Source organism: Salmo salar, chromosome ssa24, assembly GCF_905237065.1.
Source record: "Salmo salar chromosome ssa24, Ssal_v3.1, whole genome shotgun sequence".
In the NCBI taxonomy this organism is placed as follows: domain Eukaryota; kingdom Metazoa; phylum Chordata; class Actinopteri; order Salmoniformes; family Salmonidae; genus Salmo; species Salmo salar.
The window spans coordinates 31,169,026-31,192,500 of record NC_059465.1 but is presented as its reverse complement, the minus strand read 5'-3'; the positions used below and the strand labels follow the sequence as shown (position 1 = coordinate 31,192,500).

Here is a 23,475-nt window from a genome sequence, read left to right as displayed (position 1 = left end):
AAATCTGAACATAATTCTATCCTCCTGATCCCTGTTTCCAAGCAAAAACTAAAGTAAGTAGTAACAGTGACTTGCTCAATAAGGAAGTGGTCAGATGAAGTGGATGCTACGCTACAGGACTGTTTTGCTAGCACAGACTGGAATATGTTCCGGGATTCATCCAATGGCATTGAGGAGTATACCAACTCAGTCACCGGCTTCATCAATAAGTGCATCGACGACGACAACGTCCCCACAGTGACCGTATGTACACATCCCAACCAGAAGCCATGGATTACAGGCAACATCCGCACACAGCTAAAGGCTAGAGCTACTGCTTTCAAGGAGCGAGACACGAATCCGGACACTTATAAGAAATCTTGCTATGCCCTCAGACGAACCATCAAACAAGCAAAGCGTCAATACAGGACTAAGATTGAATCCTACTACACCGGCTCTGACGCTCATCGGACGTGGCAGGGCTTGAAAAACTATTACGGACTACAAAGGGAAACCACCCGCGAGGTGCCCATTGACACGAGCCTACCAGACGAGCTAAATGCTATTTATTCTCGCTTTGATGCAAGCAACACTGAAGCATGCATGAGAGCGCCAGCTGTTCCGGACGACTGTGTGATCACAATCTCTGTAGCTGGTGTGAGCAAGACCTTTAAACAGGTCAACATTCACAAAGCCGCTGGGCCAGACGGATTACCAGGACATGTGCTCAAAGCAAGCGCGGACCAAGTGGCTTCACTAACATTTTCAACCTCTCCCTGACCGAGTCTGTAATACCTACATGTTTAAAACAGCCATTGTCCCTGTGCCCAAGAAAGCTAAGGTAACCTGCCTAAATGACTACCGCCCTGTAGCACTCAGGTCGGTAGCCGTGAAGTGCTTTGAGAGGCTGGTCATGGCTTACATCAACACCATCATGCCGGAAACCCTAGACCCACTTCAAATTTGCATACCGCCCCAACCAATCCACAGATGTGTCAATTGTACTCCACACTGCCCTTTCCAACCTGGACAAAAGGAACACATATGTGACAATGCTGTTCATTGACTACAGCTCAGTGTTCAACACCATAGTACCCACAAAGCTCATCAATAAGCTAAGGACCCATGGACTAAACACCTCCCTCTGCAACTGGATCCTGGTCTTCCTGACGGGCCGCCCCCAGGTAGTAAGGGTAGGCAACAACACATCTGCCACACTGATCCTCAACACTGGTTTCCCTCTGGGGTGCGTTCTTAGTCCCCTCCTGTACTCCCTGTTCACCCATGACTGAGTGGCCAAGCACAACTCCAACTCTATCAAGTTTGCTGATGACACAACAGTGGTAGGCCTGATCACAGACAACTATGAGACAGCCTATAGGGAGGAGGTCAGAGACCTGTCAGTGTGGTGACAGTACAACAACCTCTCCGTCAATGTTAGCAAGACAAAGGAGCTGATCATGGATTATAGGAAAAGGAGGGCCGAACAGGCCCCCATTTAACATCCTTGGGGCTGTAGTGGAGCGGGTCGAGAGCTTCCAAGTTCCTTGGTGTCCACATCACCAACAAATTATCATGGTCCAAACACATCAAGACAGTTGTGAAGAGGGCACGACAACATCTTTTTCCGCCTCAGGAGACTGAAAAGATTTGGCATGGGTCCCAGATCCTCAAAACGTTCTACAGCTGCACCATCGAGAGCATCCTGACCAGTTGCATCACCAACTGGTATGGCAACTGCTCGGCATCTGACCATAAGGCGCTATAAAGGGTAGTGTGTACGGCCCAGTTCATCACTGGGGCCAAGCTTCCTGCCATAATAGGCGGTGTCAGAGAAAAGCCCATAAAATCATCAGAGACGCCAGTCACCCAAGTCATAGACTGTTCTTTCTGCTACCGCACGGCAAGCGGTACTGGATTTGCGAAGTCTAGGACCAAAAGGTTCCTTAACAGCGTCTACCTCCAAACCATAAAACTGCTGAACAATTAATCAAATGACCACCCAGACTATTTACATTGACACCCGCTTTGTTTTTACACTGCTACTACTCGCTGTTTATTATCTATGCGTAGTCACTTTACAAATTACCTTGACTAACCTGTGCCCCCACACATTGACTCTGTACCGGTACCCCCTGTATATAGCCTCATTATTGTTTTGTAATTTTATTTAGTAAATATTTAGTAAGTGTATTTAGTAAATATTTTCTTAATTCTATTTCTTGAACTGCATTGTTAGTTATGGGCTTGTAAGTAAGCATTTCACGGTAAGGTACCTTTTTGTATTCGGCGTATATGACAAATCAAATTTGTTTACACAGGTGCACCTTGTGCTTGGGACAAAAGGCCACTCTAAAATGGCCGGTTTTGTGTCACAACACGATGCCACAGATGTCTCATGTTTTGAGGGAGCGGGCAATTGCCATGCTGACTGCAGGAATGTCCACCAGAGCTGTTGCCAGAGATTTGAATGTTCATTTCTCTACCATAAGCCACCTCCAATGTTGTTTTAAAGAATTTGGCAGTACGTCCAACCGGCCTCACAACTGCAGACCACGTGTGACCACCCCATCCCAGGACCTCCACATCTGGCTTATTCACCTGCGGTGAACAAACAATTTCCGCACAAACTGTCAGAAATCGTCTCAGAGAAGCTCATCTGCGTGCTCGTTGTCCTCACCAGTGTCTTGATTTGACTTCAGTGGGCAAATGCTCACCTTCAACTGCCATGCTGGAGAAGTGTACTCTTCACAGATGAATCCTGGTTTCAACTGTACCGGGAAGATAGCAGACAGCGCGAATGGCTTCGTGTGGGCGAGTGGTTTGCTGATGTCAACATTGTAGACAGAGTACCCCATGGTGGCGGTGGGGTTATGGTATGGGCAGGAATAAGCTACGGACAACTAACACAGTTGCATTTTATCGATGGCAATTTGAATGCACAGAGATACCATGATGAGATCCTGAGGTCCGTTGTCGTGCCATTCCTCCACCGCCATCACCTCATGTTTCAGCATGATAATGCACAGATGGCCCCATGTCACAAGGATCTGTACACAATTCTTGCTGAAAATGTCCCAGTTCGTCCATGGTGTGCATACTCACCAGACATGTCACCCATTGAGCATGTTTTGGATGCTCTGGATCGACGTATATGACCGCATGTTCCAGTTCCCGCCAATATCCAGGAACTTCGTATAGCCATTGAAGAAGAGTGGGACAAGATTCCACAGGCCACAATCAACAGCCTGATTAACTCTATGCGAAGGAGATGTGTTGCGCTGCATGAGGCATGTGATGGTCATACCATATACTGACTGGTTTTCTCATCCACACCCTTACCTTTTTTTTAAAGGTATCTGTCACCAATAGATTCATATCTGTACACCTATTGTTTATTATTGTTCAGTGTATTTTACATCTGCTCTGTATAAACCAAGTGTATGTAAATACTGTAAGTACAATGCCACATTTTTATACTTTTATCAACCGAGAAAATCTTTTTGGCTATGAATGGAGGTAAGACTGGTAGATTATGGTCCCTTACCCCCGAAAGGAAGGTTCATGTTACTTCAACAGAATATGATCAGGTTAGTTAGTTCCCCTGAGAGTCGATGTAGGAAGTGTGATTGCTCAGGTGATCTGGGAGTTGGTGCACAGACACACACACACACACAGCTCTTTTGTTTGTAATGTCATGCTACTAATCAGTGGGCTTCCTTTACTGTTACTCTGTTGGATCTTGACAAGCACAGTGACCTTCCTGACTGTTTAGATAGGGTAAATAGATGGAGGAGCCCTCAGGTCAGGCTGGTGGTGCCAGAGAACCAGCTCCATGTTATCTGTTGGCACTTTGGCTCCCAACGGTCACATTGGAGGGAGAGACAGCGAATATCTGATCAGCTTATCCTCGTTGCCCATCCCCCCACCCCTTTTGCACCACAGGTCATAATCAATTGAGAGACGTCCAGACCTTAGGAATATGTCACCATTGGTAATGCAGTGCTGCGCTTCGTGCAGGATGCGTTCAAAAGCGCATTGTATATTTGTAATTTGTCAATCTCTCTCTTTAAGGAAAATGCCTTAGTATCGATCGGAAATCTCCCCTCACCTTCTGTGTCTCTCTTCAGGATGTTCTCCAATGGGATAAAGTATGAATGAAATGATTCACTCAATGAATAAAAGCCGTAGGATGATACAGGATGGTGTTGGCACACTGTGGCTCCTCCCACTAATCATCTCTTGTCCTTCTGTGGGACTAGAGGCATGGTGGCCATCCTGCGCTGAGCAGAGCTCTGAGTGGGAGGGAGGAATGGAGGGGGAGTTGGAAGTGATGTTAATTGAACAGGACCTGGAGCTTGTTAGAGCAGAAGGGGGGGGAAGAATCTCAATACTGCCAGCAGGTGGTCCCTGTGAGAACCAGCAGGAGACATGAACAGAGAAGAGGATATCCCAAAGGTCTCATTCATACACATCTGAAGTAAGAATTCCCACTGTAGTTTGAGCACAGCAGTGAGTCTTTTGATTTGAGGTTCAGCTTCTAGGCCCTACTTACTGGACAGATCAGTAGAACCACTATTCAATGTGAGCAACCCCTGAATGTATTTTTTTTTGTCAAATTCACATGCAGCACCGCAGTCTGGATAAAAAGAAAGGCAAGGGTTAATCATTGTTCATCCATTGTGCTTACCATCCTGACCAGCCCTACCCTATCTCTCTCTACCCACCCTACCCTGCCACCCCTACCATGCCCTACTCTATCATTCCCTACCTATCCCTACCCTGCCTTCCTCGCGTTACCCTACCATACCTTACCCTACCCTGCCTTCCTCGCGTAACGCTACCTCACTGTGCCCTGCCCTACCTACTCTTCCCTACCTCACCTTACCCTGCCTTTCCTTACCTCACCCTAACCTACCTCGCCCTACCTACCCTGCCCTACCTTACCTCACCCTACCTGCCCTACCCCTCCTCGCCCTGCCCTTTCTACCACCCCCTACCCGTCCTCGCCCTACACTAACTTGCCCAACTCTACCACGCCTTATCCTGCCCCACCCTTCCCTACCTCATCCAGTCCTACCTCGCGCTACCCTACCTACCTCACCCTACCCTTCCCTACCTATTCTACCTCGCCTCAATCCTGCCCCACCCTACTTCACCCAGCCCATCCTACCTCACCCTACTCTAATACCCTACCTGCCCTACCTTTCCTTACCCTGCCTTCCTCGCCTTACCCTACCTCACTGTGCCCTACCTACCCTTCCCTACCTTACCTCATCCCACCCTACCTCGCCCTACCTCACCCTACCCTTCTCTACCCTTTCTACCCTACCCTGCCTACCTCACCCTTCCCCTTTTCCTACCTCACCCTACCCTGCCTTACCCTACCTCCCCCTACCCACCCTACCCTGCCACCCCTATCATGCTCTACTCTATCATTCCCTACCTATCCCTACCGTGCCTTCCTCGTGATACCCTACCACCCTCTACCCTGCCTCACTACCCTTCCCTACCTCACCTTACCCTGCCTTTCCTTACCTCACCCTAACCTACCACCCAATACCCGTCCTCGCCCCACACTACCTTGCCCAACTCTACCACGCCTTATCCTGCCCCACCTCACCCTACCCTTCCCTAGCTCATCCAGTCCTACCTCGCTCCACCCTACCTGCCTAACCCTACCCTGCCCTACCTATCTTACCTCGCCTCATCCTGCCCCACCCTACCCAGCCCATACTACCTCACCCTACTCTATCATTCCCTACCTGCCCTATCCACCCTACCCTGCCTTCCTCGCCCCACCCTACCTCACTGTGCCCTATCTACCTTTTCCTACCTCACCCTACCCTGCCCCTCCCTACCTTACCCTGCTATGCCCTACCTCACCCTTCCCAGCCCTACCTCACCCTACTCTGCCTTACCATACTTTGCCCTACTCTGCCCCTCTCTACCTTAAATCTACCCTGCCTCACCCTGCCCTATCCTACCCTACTTCTCCCTACTCTATCATTCCCTACCTGCCCTACCTTGCCTTCCTCGTGGTACCCTGCCATGCCTTACCCTGCCTTCCTCGCCTTACCCTACTTCACTGTACCCTGCCCTGCCTCGCCCTATCTACCCTGTCCTTCCCTTCCTCAACCTGCTCTATCTTCCTCACTCCACCCTACCTCGGCCCTACTCTACCATGTCATACCCCCCTCTTACCTCGCCCCAACCTACCTCGCTGTACCCTACCTACCCTACCTTCCTTGCCCTATACCATGCCATACCCTTCCCTGCCTTGCCAGTCCTTATAACTACCTCACCCTGCCCTTCTCTATCTTACCCTGCCCTACCCCACACTTCCCTGTCCTACCCTACCCTGTCAAACCCTACCTCGCCCTGTCCTACCTTACCCTACCTCACCCTTCCCTGTCCTAGTTTGCCCTTCCATTGTCCTACCCCACCTCACCCTACCCCACCTAGTTTTGCCCTACATGCCCTGCCCTACCCTACCTAACCTACCTCACCAGACCGTATCCCACTCTACCTCACCCTACCCTTCCTCACCCTATTCCACCCTACTTCACCCAGAGGTTCTCTGTAGGGGAGCTGGGGTCTGCTGCATCATCAAACACCTCTCTCTCCTCCAGCACTGTCAAGCACAATCAATAATTTGCCTCCCAGTCTCTCTGCAAATGTCATAGGAGGGGAAAGCCTAAGAATAGAGAGCCCAGATTCCCCACAAATTACAGCAGGAAAGGAGTGATGCCTCCCAAGAGACTGGCATAATTGTAAGGGATGATTTCTTTACCAGAAGCAGAAACGTTTGGGTCTTTTGAAGAACTGATTTGCTTGAAGGTACCGTTTTAGAAATGGGAGTCTTGACTGAAACCAGTGAAACCCAACCTCAAGTCAGCTCAACATCGAGAGGCTAGGCTATGTTCAATATCTGTTATGTGATGTCATGAATGATTCCCTCCTTGTGTGCATTTTACTTGTCAGTAGCTAGGTTTCCATCCAATTGGCAACAGATTTTCACGCGAAGATTTTATAATTGGAGTATAAACAATATGAGCATTTTCCCACCAGACATGTTTCCATCAAACTGACTTGTTGCAGATAAAAGGATGTGCGTGATGACATAGTGCACATAAAAATTACTTTTGCGGCTTAATTCTCAAGTACCAAATAAAGAAATACTATTTAAATGGTTTTTCATCTTATTTCAACTTTACTGATGGTTTTGTCACAAATGTTTGAATTGTATAGCGAATGTTCCCACTCTGGTCTTGGAACGTGCGCTCTAGCCAACAGCTTGCAGATACAGTGCGGGTATAGATTATTATGGAACAGAGTGAGATTTATTTGTCAAACGGCAGCAAGCATCGATCATGTCACCCGAATAAGACCCCCAATGTTTGTTGGAAAGGAACATCAAGCTCATCACCTTGTACTTTCACCACCCTGTGAAGATAATGTATTTATTTAATCTGTAGCCTAACGGCATGCTTTCCCAACGAGTCTAGTGGGAGGACCACACACCATATCATCGCGTCCCTCCAAGTTTACTTCGATATGATTGTAATTATATAAATATTTGCGCATAAAGGCTTTTCCACTGCCATTTCTCGCATAATTCATTTTACTGATTCAAAAAGATCCCACTTGTCTAGCGTATTTTGGTTTGGTCGACATTTTGGAAAGTTTACCTGCAGGCCTGTCGTGAATTTTTTGATCCAACATGTAATTTACTCGCATAGAAAGATTGGATGGAAACCTGGTTAGTGTCACAGATTTATTGGATACATTAAAGAGTTCCTCTGTTTGCATGGGAGCTTATGTGATTTAATTGGGGATCGGTGTAGCCTAATGCGGGTGGCACAAATATAGTGTAGACTGTAAAATGATAAGTAATAATAACTAAATGAATTCTGGGAGAATTTACCCATGGTTGCTCTAGAAGGAAATAGCCTATTTTTTTATGAGCAGTGCTTGTACAATATTGCAGATGGATATTTTCATGTTGTTCCTTGAAGCAGACTAGCGTCGACAATTCTTCCATTTCACAAATGTATGCAAAGGGCAGCTACATTAGCTATGGAGTGATGTCTGTAAACTGTTAATTTGTTTGGCGTGTGAGACAGTGGGAACTGAAGTGTGAGACCGATCCTTGTGAAAAGCTGTTATTGGATTTATTTATCACAATGTCTGGTGATTGTCTTTTATCCTTAATGCCCAAAGCCTCTCGTTCCTCCTTTGTTGCTTTCCACCCACGGTCTTAAATGGCTGCAAAAAGACTATAGTTCAACCATTTGCTCAAATAGTAATTAAGGAAATGCATTAATTGTACAGGGAAGAAGCCTTGTTTAATGTTTAAGATTGCAGCACCATCATTATCGCCGCACATGGTTGTGGCTGAGGCTGTATCTTGTTTTGTTCTCCTCACAACCACAGGAGACACAGACGGGTCTAGGTTTTAGAAATAATCCAACTCTTGTTGATCTCTAATCTCTACAGCCTATCAAATGCACATTCTCAGTTTTCCCCTCACCTTGCGGCACCAGTCCTGTCATTTTACGTGGAATACTGTTTCCATGGCAACAGGGATTTAGGGGAGTCGCACATCAACGCGGCTGCTTCTGCTGTGTTTGCACAGCGAGCAGATGTGCAGGAGAGATCCACACGAAAATGCACAGCTCTCCGAATGCCACAGATGAGAGGAGACTGGGGGAGAGAGAGAGGCAGAGCTCAATCAATAGCATTTTCTCATGTTGCTCCACCATTTATTTTGTCTTTTATCTAAATGAAATGGGGCTGTGAGTGAATTTTCTCCCTTTGGTCTCTCTCCTCCCCCCTGGGCCACGGCGACGCCCCTCTCTCCCTTTTCCAGGGCTTCTTGAGCCGCAGACTAAAGGGCTCCATCAAACGCACCAAGAGCCAACCCAAGCTGGACCGCAACAGCAGCTTCAGAAACATCCTGCCGGGCTTCAAGACCACAGACAATGACAGGTGAGATGCAATTTATCAACCCCCTCCACACACCTACACACACACACACACCCACACCCACACACAGAACTGTACACACACAAACACATATTTCATTCTACAAACAAGCACACTCATATCCACACACTCTTCACAAGGCTATTAATGTGCACTGGCTTCCATTCACTAACTGCTCTATGGTGTCAAGGTCAGTAAGTTCTCACAGGAAAAATAAGCTTTGTATTGTACAATGGACTAATCCACATACTGTACAGTGTGATGTCCTCCCCAACCTTCATATTGTGGGGCTGTGACACCTCACTGGTCGGTGGAATGACACTGTCAGTAGCATGGCTGCTGGCTGCTTTATACTGTAGCTGTGAATCATGCAGTGCTTTACGTGGTTCTTAACCTGCACACAGTACAGGCTCTTGTTGAGGTGGGAGGAATTGGCTGAGCTGCGCTGTCTGGAGATTTCATCCCTCATTACACCTGCCCATTAGCCTAGGGTTGGAGGAAGAGGAAATCTTTCTCATGGCAACCACAAGGCACTGGAGCATGATAGTGGCAATGCTTGTGTGAGTAGTGGCAATGCTTGTGTGAGTAGCTATCCTGGAGTATGATGCAGTGGACTGTACATGCTTGAATACTGTTTGTTACTTTTGAGGGTGTGTTTGTTTGTGTGGGTATGTTTGGAACTGACATCCAAGCTCCTGGCTCTAGTAGTGTAGACCAGTGTTTACTGTACCACCAACTGAATTTTGGTCTGCCCAGTGTACCCCTGAAGTACACACTCGTGCATTTTACTAGTAAGCCTAAAGTCTCGTGAATCTTCTCAAGAACCCTCTGTGGATAGGCCAAGTACGCCCAGGGGTCCTAGTACCCCTGGTTGGGAACAACATCTGGTGTAGACAAGCAGACTGAGGGGGTGTCGTCAACACCAGTCACTGACAGGTCCACTCCCCTCAATGAGCTCACACAACCCACTGAGTGAACGTTATAAATGGCCATGCAGCAGAGTGGTGCCACCACCACTACACACTGTCATGTTTTGTTTCTATAGTGGCATGGACTCAAGTAGAGAGGTTGAAGTAGCCTATATGCTGTATCTGTTCTAATGGTGATTTGATTTGTTTGACTGTTTCTGAACATGTACCCTAACAACCATTTCGTTATCAAGACTTTGAGGAGCCAATAGGGGCTTGTTCCTTATTCCATAGCTGTACATTATGTTGTGACAGTGTCATTTGTATGGACCTCCTTTGTCTTTGAGGCATTGGTTTTGCAAACCCGAGTCGCCTTTGCCTCGAAAGACTCGCCCTGCATCGGAGAGATGCATAGAACAGTGAACCGAGAGAACCCCCCCCCCCCCCCCCCAGGGCTGTAGTGTTTCTATGGTCTCTTCCGTCGCCTGGTTAGCCATTGGAAGGGTTTCGAGGTCATCTTTTAGTTCCAGCTCAGGGCAGTACTGTACAGTACAGTCAGTGGCCTACTTAATTACAGTGGCACACAGCTCTGTAACAGAGAGACACACTAATACCAAGAGACATGGGACCCTCAGGCCAGCCTGTGTCGCATTGAAGCCTTCTCGGCTTCGTGTGTGTGTGTACTAGTGTCTTTGTTTGGGCTTTATTTAAAGCTTCAATATGTAACTTTTTGGGCGATCCATCCAAATTCACAAAGAAATGTTTGTTTATAGATCTGTCATTCTCATTGAAAGCAAGTCTAGGACGTGGTAGATATGTTCTATGTGTGCTATTTCTATGCTTCCCTTGCTTAACTTTAGGTTTTTCGTCTTTTACTTTCGGCTTTGTACACCAGCTTCAAACAGCTGAAAATACAATATTCTTGTTTATGGAAAATATATTTCAGAGGTTTAGATGGTACAATGATTCTCTACTCCCATCAAACTCAACTCTGGACCTCAAAGCCACTTCCACTGCATTTTTTCATTGTTCCCCTCTTATCAGGGACTGATTTAGACCCGCGACACCAGGTGTGTGCAATTAATTATTAGGCAGAACACAATACCAGCAGGCTCCGGACTTTGTAGGGTAAGAGTTGAGTACCCCTGCTCTACACTATCCTTGCTAGTTTTGTCACATAAACTGAAATTTAACAAACTATTTGAATTTTAGCAACCAGGAAATAAATATCTTTAAGGAAGAGAAATAGGAAATGGACTGGTGCCTTTTTTTGATGGCAAGCTGCTGTCTTCGTTTTAGAGCCTGATACCAATATTGTTTTTCTCTTGACTATAGTCACGAATTCGGGCTGATACAGTACTGTATGTACCATATTTCAATTGGCCGTGTTGAGCTATTGATTTCTCAGTGTGACTGGCTGACTGGCTCAATGGCTGACTGGCTCAGTGGCTGACTGGCTCAATGACTAGCTGGATGGCTGGCTCAATGACTGGCTGGCTGGCTGGCTCAATGACTGGCCGGCTGTCGCAATGACTGACTTACTGGCTGGTTGGCTCAATGACTGGCTGGCTGTCTCAATGACTGACTGACTGACTGACTGACTGGCTCAATGACTGACTGACTGACTGGCTCAATGACTGACTGACTGACTGGCTCAATGACTGACTGACTGACTGGCTCAATGACTGACTGACTGGCTCAATGACTGACTGACTGGCTGGCTGGCTGGCTCAATGACTGACTGACTGGCTGGCTGGCTGGCTCAATGACTGGCTGGCTGGCTGGCTCAATGACTGACTGACTGGCTGGCTGGCTCAATGACTGACTGACTGGCTGGCTGGCTCAATGACTGGCTGGCTGGCTCAATGACTGGCTGGCTGGCTCAATGACTGACTGACTGACTGGCTGGCTGGCTCAATGACTGACTGACTGACTGGCTGACTGACTGGCTGGCCGGCTGGCTCAATGAGCCAGCCAGCCAGTCAGTCAGTCATTGAGCCAGCCAGCCAGCCGGTCAGTCAGTCATTGAGCCAGCCAGCCGGTCAGTCAGTCATTGAGCCAGTCAGTCAGTCAGTCAGTCAGTCATTGAGCCAGTCACTGAGCCAGCCAGTCAGTCAGTCAGTCAGTCAGTCAGTCATTGAGCCAGCCGGCCAGTCAGTCATTGAGCCAGCCGGCCAGTCAGTCAGTCATTGAGCCAGCCGGCCAGTCAGTCAGTCATTGAGCCAGCCGGCCAGTCAGTCAGTCATTGAGCCAGCCGGCCAGTCAGTCAGTCATTGAGCCAGCCGGCCGGCCAGTCAGTCAGTCAGTGTCATTGAGCCAGCCGGCCGGCCAGTCAGTCAGTCAGTCAGTCAGTCATTGAGCCAGCCGGCCACTCAGTCAGTCAGTCAGTCAGTCATTGAGCCAGCCGGCCAGTCAGTCAGTCAGTCATTGAGCCAGCCGGCCAGCCAGTCAGTCAGTCATTGAGCCAGCCGGCCAGCCAGTCAGTCAGTCATTGAGCCAGCCGGCCGGCCAGTCAGTCAGTCATTGAGCCAGCCAGCCGGCCAGTCAGTCAGTCATTGAGCTAGCCAGCCAGCCGGTCGGTCGGTCAGTCATTGAGCTAGCCAGACAGTCAGTCAGTCAGTCAGTCAGTCAGTCAGTCATTGAGCCAGCCGGCCAGCCAGTCAGTCAGTCATTGAGCCAGCCGGCCAGCCAGTCAGTCAGTCATTGAGCCAGCCCGGCCAGCCAGTCAGTCAGTCATTGAGCCAGCCGGCCAGCCAGTCAGTCAGTCATTGAGCCAGCCGGCCAGCCAGTCAGTCAGTCATTGAGCCAGCCGGCCAGCCAGTCAGTCAGTCATTGAGCCAGCCGGCCAGCCAGTCAGTCAGTCATTGAGCCAGCCGGCCAGCCAGTCAGTCAGTCATTGAGCCAGCCGGCCAGCCAGTCAGTCAGTCATTGAGCCAGCCGGCCAGCCAGTCAGTCAGTCATTGAGCCAGCCAGCCGGTCGGTCAGTCAGTCAGTCAGTCATTGAGCCAGCCAGCCGGTCGGTCAGTCAGTCAGTCAGTCGTTGAGCCAGCCGGCCGGTCAGTCAGTCATTGAGCCAGCCGGCCGGTCAGTCAGTCATTGAGCCAGCCGGCCGGTCAGTCGTTGAGCCAGCCGGACTGACTGACTGGCTGGCCGGCTGGCTCAATGACTGACTGACTGACTGACTGACTGACTGACTGACTGACTGTCTGGCTAGCTCAATGACTGACCGACCGACCGGCTGGCTGGCTAGCTCAATGACTGACTGACTGGCCGGCTGGCTGGCTCAATGACTGACTGACTGGCCGGCCGGCTGGCTCAATGACACTGACTGACTGACTGGCCGGCCGGCTGGCTCAATGACTGACTGACTGGCCGGCTGGCTCAATGACTGACTGACTGGCCGGCTGGCTCAATGACTGACTGACTGGCCGGCTGGCTCAATGACTGACTGACTGGCCGGCTGGCTCAATGACTGACTGACTGGCCGGCTGGCTCAATGACTGACTGACTGGCCGGCTGGCTCAATGACTGACTGACTGACTGACTGACCGGCTGGCTGGCTGGCTCAATGACTGACTGACCGGCTGGCTGGCTGGCTCAATGACTGACTGACTGGCTGGCTGGCTGGCTCAATGACTGACTGACTGGCTGGCTGGCTGGCTCAATGACTGACTGACCGGCTAGCTGGCTTGCTCAATGACTGACTGACTGGCTGGCTGGCTGGCTCAATGACTGACTGACTGACTGGCTGGCCGGCTGGCTCAATGACTGACTGACTGACTGGCCGGCTGGCTCAATGACTGACTGACTGACTGACTGGCCGGCTGGCTCAATGACTGACTGACTGACTGGCCGGCTGGCTCAATGACTGACTGACTGACTGGCCGGCTGGCTCAATGACTGACTGACTGACTGGCCGGCTGGCTCAATGACTGACTGACTGACTGGCCGGCTGGCTCAATGACTGACTGACTGACTGGCCGGCTGGCTCAATGACTGACTGACTGACTGGCCGGCTGGCTCAATGACTGACTGGCCGGCTGGCTCAATGACTGAATGGCCGGCTGGCTCAATGACTGACTGGCCGGCTGGCTCAATGACTGACTGGCCGGCTGGCTCAATGACTGACTGGCCGGCTGGCTCAATGACTGACTGGCCGGCTGGCTCAATGACTGACTGGCCGGCTGGCTCAATGACTGACTGGCCGGCTGGCTCAATGACTGACTGGCCGGCTGGCTCAATGACTGACTGGCTGGCCGGCTGGCTCAATGACTGACTGACTGACCGACCGACCGACTGACCGACCGACCGACCGGCTCAATGACTGACTGACTGACTGACTGGCCGGCCGGCTGGCTCAATGACTGACTGACTGACCGGCCGGCTGGCTCAATGACTGACTGACTGGCCGGCCGGCTGGCTCAATGACTGACCGACTGACCGACCGACCGACCGACCGACCGGCTGACCGGCTCAGTGACTGACCGGCTGGCCGGCCGGCTGGCTCAGTGACTGGCTCAGTGACTCAATGACTGACTCACTGACCATGCATTCTACACTATAAATATATAGCCCACTGATTCGGAAACCAAATAAGTAGACTCGTAACTTTACCCAGGAAATGCACTAAATAGATCAATCAATATTGTACTGTATGTCCTCAGAGGCATCTTGACTGTTTTAATATCACTCAGGTATTTACTGGCAGTAGTCCCAGGCAGGCAGGGATGAGCAATGTGGATGTGGTGCATAATAAAGACAGGATGAGGATTTGGCCTCGCTGTCAGAACGATATTTGCCACTTTTTGAGTCTCCGAGATTTGTGCTTAATTTGATAACTGGTATGTCGAATTCCATTCTAGAAGGTGAGGGAATTACTCTTCTTGTAGGATAGCCTATTATTAAAGCAAAAATCTGTACGATTTCCTGCTTTTCAATGGTCATTTAAATTAATGATATACTGTATCTACCTATTGATTCTTGAATAATATAACTTATGAATGCCTCATGACTGGATCCATACACTTCCATTAGGGTCTACATGACACTTTGTTGTCTAATCACAAACTTATGTCATATCTCCCTTCCATCTTTCATTTCAAATGTGATTGATTTATTCCGATAAAGGCTATTTCATGAGTCTGTATAAAAGCTTACTAGCCTGTGATTTGAGAGGGAATAATAAGTTATGCCCTTTCACTCAGTCTGGTGCATCTGTTATCAAACATATTTGTCTCAAATACAATTTCAGCTGGAGGAGCTTGAGGCTTATCATGCAATCATCAGCTAACAATTTCTTATTGGTCAGAGCTTTTAACCCACACAAAACAACACTTGTTTCTATTCCAAAAATAAGCAACATTCACAGATACACAAAAATCATTGAAAAACCTATTCTGTCAATACAGTATGTAGCCTTTATATAGGGCATTTTCTTTTCAGAGAGGTTGGTAAGACTTGCAAGAGACTTCATTCAGAGAAGAAAAAAAAACACTTAAGGAAAATAACCCATTGTATCCCTACTGTCTAGACCGATGCTTTTCTCCACACCCACTCACTGTTGAAGCCATAGAAGAACACCTAGCAGGGTCAGTCTTTTTCCAAATGTCAGGTCAAATTACACATTTTAACTTTTACAGCAAATGCATTGTATTTGATAGCTACTGTACTTGTAACATACAGCTGGCTTGTATACAGACCGTACGTTTGGTCGTTGTATCAGTGTGTTTGATTTTGAACAGGCTCTTGCCGAGACCTTCCGCCAAATGTTCCTGGCATCATGACTGTGCTCAATGGGCTTGGAGCAGAGCAACTTAATATTGCAGGCCTATACGGTAACTCCTGTCAGGAGCAGGAAGAAGGCGTGGAGGGGAGCTACTGCTTGACAGAGGCTGTCATCATGTCATGTCTCTGTTCCTTCTCAACACTGTCTGACATGGGAAATGACTCTGAGATCTTCTCACTGACAGACTGCATGTCAATGCAGCCCGCTCTATTCCTATCAGACTCCGAGCCTTCCAGGGCCAGCAGCAAACACCATGCCAGGAGGAGACGGCATTGTTGATTGATTACACTGGTGGTGCTGTACCGGGTTTCCCATCAGTGTTATGTCCTGACATTAAGCACACATTTGTTGTGAATCAAATCCCAATGACTGCAGAGAAACAGGATTCTGTCTGCTGCAAGACAGATTTTTGTCAATCCCACTAGCCCAGAAATGTCACGCTGAGCTACTGGAGATGACATCATAATGGGTGCAAGTCAGGACAGTGTTGTGTTGGTGATGTTGTTGATGCTGAAGGTTACAGGTTAGGACAGTTGTAGTGGTGATGTTGTTGATGCTGAAGGTTACAGTATATGCTGATGCAGAACTACCAGAGGCCACTGTCCTGACTGAGCAGTGATCTGACCAGCCAATGGAAGTGGTAAGCTATAATGCTTACGGCAGTGAATCCCACTCATCGTCACAAAGCCCCTGTCTTGTTACTTTGGATTTATTTGATTTAAATGAGAGCTTAACCCAATCCTTAACCGTTCGGTGTGGTTCATCGTTTCACACACGCATGCATTCACGCACATACAGAGTGCAGAGGAGACAGACTGGGAGGGGAGGGGAGGGAGGGAAGGGGTGGGAGGAGGGAGGGAAGGCGAGCACAAGGCTAATAGCAGCTAGCAGCAGCCCACTGTGAAAGCTGAATGAGCACCACCACGCTCTCAGCAGAAAATGGAACTTTGAGACGGCTCCCTCATCATCCTCAACCTCGTACCCGTCCCCCCACTCCGATTGTTTCCGGGGACTTGCTAGAATGTCTGGTGAGTATTCCGCCACATCTAATGGACTGCACTGTCTTCATCTCAGTGTGTTAGGAACGCTTAACAAGCTCCATTTACATATAGGCTTTGTGGGCTCGGCATCTCATTATCTGTCTATAGACATTGAGGGTGTTTCTCATGTTTTGATGCTATGGTAGTCTCTGTTTAGAGCTGGGCGATATGGACAAAAATCCATTAATCGACATGAATAAATAGAAGAAGTTTATAACATGTTTTTGTTGTTGTTTTTATCCTTTAAACTACTACTACTAGTTTGATGTTTGTAGCCTTCAATTGTCCCATTAACAATAACCCATAAACTTATTTCAATCCAAACTTTCCATTTCTCTAGCATAGACTACTTATCATAATGAATCATATCAGCAAAATGCCTGCTATAAGTGATCGGTATGGTCGGTGTCGATCATTTTCAGTTTGTGGTCCCAGCTCATTTTCAGTTTGTGGTCCCAGCTCTACTCCCAGCTCCTGATTCATCTGGTTCTGGTTTTCATTTACAGAGTCATATAATTGACATTTTGAATGATGGCGTGTCACATAAAATATTTGCTGCTAGTAGACCTCTTCATTTGCTTTTAGCCAGGCAGCACAGTGTTCCTTTGTGTCAGAATAGATGCACAACACTGTAGTTCACTCTGTAATGACATCTCAACAATGTTACTTTGAAAGGCATCCACAGATATGCTGCTATTCTAAACGCTATTGAAATATTCAATAGAGAAGTGGCAATCAGCTCTACCCGTGTGTGTGTGTGTGTGTGTGTGTGATGTATAGAGAGTTGATATTTTCCTTAATCTTAATTCACAGGGAGCTCCATGTTGAATATCAGCTCATGTGAATGTGAAGAAGCTGAAGCAGGGACCATAGAGGTCTGAATCCAGACCAACACTACCTCCGTTAATGCAGCACAGCTTCTCTGACTGCAAAAGAGAAGAAGGATGTTGGAGAAAATATTAAGGGCTTTAATGGTTTCTGCCATGGCATTGTTTTACTGGCCTGTAAAAAAGGCATTGTGATATGCCTGCTGGCGTCTCTGTGCCTGACGCGCGCACACACACGCTAGACAGAGAGGCCTTTCTTTTAATGGAAGGATTCTGGAGTCTGAAATAAAGTGTTGGTGCTCATTAAATCCAAACTCCTGTCACATCCAATTTCCAGAAGCAATCAGACATATTCTTAGCAGTGGAATAGTTGCCAAAAGGAGGCAAAAACATGTCATCACCCTTCTAAGCCAATGTGATATAATGTCTTCCCAGTCGCAGCACTTATTTTAAACAGCTTGCTATTTGCAAGACTTCAGTTTAGTGTGTATTTATTTATTCAAGATTTAAACTGATATGAATTTTAATATTTAGGTTTAATTTATTTGCACCAAATAAAACAATACAGATAAAATCAAATAAATAAAAAAAGAAAGTGTGCAGGTGTGTTTTGGCCAAGGCCTTACAGTGCATTTGGAAAGTATTCAAACCATTCCCCTTTTCCACATTTTGTTACGTTACAAGCTTATTTTAAAATGGATTTGAAAAAATAACTAATCCTCAACAATCTACACACAATACCCCATAATGACAAAGCGAAACAGGTTTTTAGAAATGTTTGCAAATGTATTAAAAATAAAAAACAGATGCCTTATTTACATAAGTATTCAGAACCTTGGCTATGAGACTAGAAAATTAGCTCAGGTGCACAGATATGCTGCTATTATAAAAGCAAAAAGTTTGTATTTATTATGGATCCCCATTTGCTGCTTCCAAAGCAGCAGCTACTCTTCCTAGGATCCAGCAAAATGAAGGCAGTTTATACAATTTTAAAACATTACAATACATTCACAAATTTCACAACACACTGTGTGCCCTCAGGCCCCTACTCCACCACTACCACATATCTATAGTACTAAATCCATGTGTATGTATAGTGCGTATGTTATTGTGTGTGTGTGTGTGTGTGTGTGTGTGTGTGTGTGTATGTATATGCATGTGTCTGTTCCAATGTTTGTGTTGCTTCACAGTCCCCGCTGTTCCATAAAGTTTTTTTTTTTCTTCTTTAAAAAAAAAAAATCTAACTTTACTGCTTGCGTCAGTTACTTGATGTGGAATAGAGTTCCATGTAGTCATGGCTCTATGTAGTACTGTGTGCCTCCCATAGTCTGTTCTGGACTTATGGCATGTCTTGTGGGGTGTGCATGGGTGTCCGAGCTGTGTGCCAGTAGTTTAGACAGACAGCTCGGTGCATTCAACATGTCACCTCTCATAAATAAAAGTAGTGATGAAGTCAATCTCTCCTCCACTTTCCGCCAGGAGAGATTGACATGCATATTATTAATATTAGCTCTCTGTGTACATCCAAGGGACAGCCGTGCTGCCCTGTTCTAAGCCAATTACAATTTTCCTAAGTCCCTTTTTTGTGGCATTTGACCACACAACTGAACAGTAGTCAAGGTGCGACAAAACTAGGGCCTGTAGGACCTGCCTTGTTGATATTGTTGTTAAGAAGGCAGAGCATCGTTTTATTATAGACAGACTTCTCCCCATCTTAGCTACTACTGCATCAATATGTTTTGACCATGGCAGTTTACAATCTAGTGTTACTCCAAGCAGTTTAGTCATCTCAACTTGCTCAATTTCCACATTAATTATTACAAGATTTAGTTGAGGTTTAGGTTTTAGTGAGTGTTCCAAATACAATGCTTTTAGTTTTAGAAATATTTAGAGCCAACTTATTCCTTGCCACCCACTCTGAAACTAACAGTAGCTCTTTGTTGAGGGTTGCAGTCATTTCAGTCACGGTAATAGCAGACATGTATAGTGTTGAGTCATCCGCATACATAGAATCTCTGGCTTTACTCAGTCAGTGGCATGTCGTTGGTAAAAAAAATTAAAAGCAAGGGGCCTAAACAGCTACCCTGGGGAATTCCTGATTATTTGATAGGCTTCCATTAAAGGACACCCTCTGTGTTCTGTTAGACATGTTACTCTTTATCCACATTATAGCAGGGGGTGTAAAGCCCTAACACAAGTTTTTCCAGCAGCAGACTATGATCAGTCATTTTATCATTAATTTCTCTAAGCCAATCATCAGTCATTTGTGTAAGTGTTGTGCTTGTTGAGTGTCCTTCTCTATAAGCATGCTGAAATTCTCTTGTCAATTTGTTTACTGTGAAATAGCATTGTATCTGGTCAAACACAATTTTTTCCAGAAGTTTACTAAGGGTTGGTAACAGGCTGATTGGTCGGCTATTTGAGCCAGTAAAGGAGGCTTTACTATTCTTGGGTAGCAGAATGACTTTAGCTTCCCTCCAGGCCTGAGGGCACACGTTCTCTAGTAGGCTTACATTAAGATGTGGCAATATTGTCTGCTATTATCCTCAGTCATTTTCCATCTAGATTGTCAGACCCTGGTGGCTTGTCATTGTTGATAGACAACAATACTTTTTTCACCTCTTCCAATCTGACTTTACGGAATTCAAAAGTACAATTCTCATCTTTCATAATTTGGTCCAATATACTTGGATGTGTAGTGTCTGCGTTTGTTGCTGGCATGTCATCCCTAAGTTTGCTTATCTTGCCAATGAAAAAGTCATTAAAGTAGTTTGCAATATCAGTGGGCTTTGTGATGAATGAGCCATCTGATTCAATGAATGAAGGAAACGAGTTGGCTTTTTTTCCCAAAATTTCATTTAAAGTGCCCCAAAGCTTTTTACTATCATTCTTTATATAATTTATCTTTGTTTCATAGTGTGGTTTCTTTTTATTTAGTTTAGTCACATGATTTCTTAATTGCAGTATGTTTGCCAATCAGTTGGGCTGCCAGACTTAATTGCCATACATTTTGCCTCAACCCTACAATTTTTCAATTCCTCATCAATCCAAGGGGATTTAACAGTTTTTACAGTAATGTTCTTAACCCCTGTGCGGCCTCGACATCCAGCGATAAATCATATCGCCATTAGCATAACAAAATTTAATAATAAAATTTTTTTTTAAATCCAATTATATTGTTTTATAGGTACACCTCTCCTGAATCGAACCACGTTGTCCGATTTCAAAAAGGCTTTACAGAAAAAGCAAAACATTAGATTATGTTAGAGGAGTATATCGTAAAAGTAGCCACATAGCCATTTTCCGACCAACCACATGCATCACAAATAACCAAAAAACAGCTAAATGCAGCACTAACCTTTGACAATCTTCATCAGATGACACACCTAGGACATCATGTTACACAATACATGCATTCTTTTGTTCGATAAAGTTCATATTTACATATAAAAACAGCATTTTACATCGGTGCGTAACGTTGACTAACTATTTTCCCTCAAATGCATCCGATGAAACAGAGCTACAATTTACTAAATTACTATTCGAAAACATTTTTAAAATGTAATATTGTCATTCTAAGATTTATAGATGAATATCTCTTGAAAGCACCTGTAATGCCAGATTTAAAATTAACTTTACTGGGTAATCATACTTTGCCATGAAAGGGGATGCGATACTCTGAAAAATAGGCTAACGTTACAGTTCAGCGCCATCTTGGAACAATCTCATATCACATCTAGTCTTGTATACTATTGTCAATAATCCCTTACCTTTGGTTGTCTTCATCAGAAAGCACTTCCAGGAATCCCAGGTCCACAACAAATGTATTTTCGTTTGAAAAAAATACTTGTTTATGTTCCAAGAGCTTGTTCTTGTTAGCGCGTCTGAAGGCTGCTCCAAAACTTCCGTCGGCCACGGGACAGCCATTTCGAGAAAATGCATTTTTTCCCCCATTTAGGTTCGTTCAAACATGTCAAACGTTGTATAACATAAATCTTCAGGGCGTTTTTCAACAAGAGAGCCAATAAGATTCGAGGGGGACGATTGCATTGTGTTTCAAAACGTTTCGAAAGGGGAGGGTAACCAGGGGCGCCGGCGTCATAATGGTGATGGCCCTCTCCGTGTGACTACGTTCCACAGCGTCTCATTCATTCAGTTTTAACAGTAGAAGGCTCAAACCAATTTGTGAAGACTGGGGACATCTAGTGGAAGCAATAGGAAGTGCTCAATGAACCATAGCTCACGGTGTGATTTAATAGGCAACGTGATGAAGTTGAGTTCGCAATTCAGAATTCCACTTCCTGTTTCCATCTGTCTCGGGGTTTTGACTGCCATATGAGTTCTGTTATACTCACAGACACCATTCAAACAGTTTTAGAAACTTTAGGGTGTTTTCTATCCACAAGTATTAATTATATGCATATCCTAGCTTCTGAGTTTGAGTAGGAGGCCGTTTAAAATGGGCACAAATCTTTTTCAAAAATCGCTTTAGCGCCCCCTATCCTAGGGGAACGCCAAGAGGTTAATGGGTGTGTGCTTATTAGTAACTGGAATAAGTAGTTTCATAAATACATCAAGTGCAGGGTCTGGTTGCTCCTCATTACCCACCACAGACCAGCAAATATTCTTTACATCATCAACATAGGAATCACTACAACACTTCTTGTATGACCTCTTATACACAATATTAGGCCTAGGCTTTGGAACTTTGGTTTTCCTAGATATGACTATTATATTGTGATCACTACATCCTATGGATTTGGATACTGCTTTAAAGCAAATATCTTCAGCGTTAGTAAAAATGTGATAAATACATGTTGCTGATTTTAATTCCTGTGCTGTTTGTAACTACCCTGGTAGGTTGACTGACTACCTGATCCAGGTTGCAGGCATTGGTTACAGTTTGAAGTTTTTTTCCTGAATGGGCATCTTGCTGATAGCCAGTCAATATTTAAATCATCCAGAGAATATACTTCTCTGTTGATATCACATACATTATCAAGCATTTCACACACATTATCCAGATACTGACTGTTAGCACTTGGTAGTCTATTGCAACTTCCCACAAGAGTGGGCTTTAGGTGAGGCAGATGAACCTGTAGCCATATTACTTCAACAGTATTTAACATTAGATAATCTCTTAAACTTTACATGAATGTGGTTCTGAATATAGACCGCAACACCGCCTCCATTGGCATTTCTGTCTTTTCGGTAGAGGTTATAACCATGTATTGCTACCACTGTATCATCAAAGGTATTACCTAAGTGAGTTTCAGAGATACTCAGATTATGAATGTCATATGTTATAAGCAAGTTATTGATTTCATGGACCTTGTTTTTTAGGCTGCATATGTTAATATGGGCTATTTTGTAGCACTTTTCTGGCTTGCTTGATTGTTTTTAATGCTTTACTGGGGAGCTTGTCAGAGGTAGACTTACTCATGTTATTTACATTGGAGCTGATAGCTCGCCCTGCACTGCATAAAGTGGTCTTCCTACTATTGCACACCGCCTCAGTGCTAACAGTGTAACTCTTGTTTATAGGCTCATGATTACTGCTTACAATAACTGTAGGATAACCAGATGTATTCGGTGCAATTAGGGGTACATAAATGAAATGACTTACATTGTTTGCCAACGCCCCTAAGATCATGTACATTTGATGCAGCATTATGACGACTCATTGTCACAATGGTAGGGATTAACTGAGCTGGTCTTGGATCATTTACCAGTCATTGTTTCAACGCAGCCTTGAAATGCGTGGACAGAGTCCAGGAGCCAAGATGATTAGGATGGACTCCGTCATTCCTATAGAGTATCTTCTGTTTCCAGAAGGTGTCAAAGTTATCAATAAAAGTGACTCCAGCAGAGCTACAGTAGTCTTTTAGCCAGATGTGTAATGCCAGCAGTCTGCTGAATCTTTCACACCCGCGGCTCAACGATGGTAC

General features: G+C 46.0%; 1 protein-coding gene across 1 annotated transcript in view; it reads left to right on the top strand.

The window, feature by feature from the left end:
• The window catches only part of dab2ipa (DAB2 interacting protein a), a 130,161-nt gene that overhangs the window by 60,878 nt on the left and 45,808 nt on the right, over window positions 1-23,475 (top strand). The window contains 1 exon segment of the mRNA XM_045706961.1: window positions 8,852-8,970. Within this exon segment, the coding sequence (XP_045562917.1) occupies window positions 8,852-8,970 (119 nt within the window).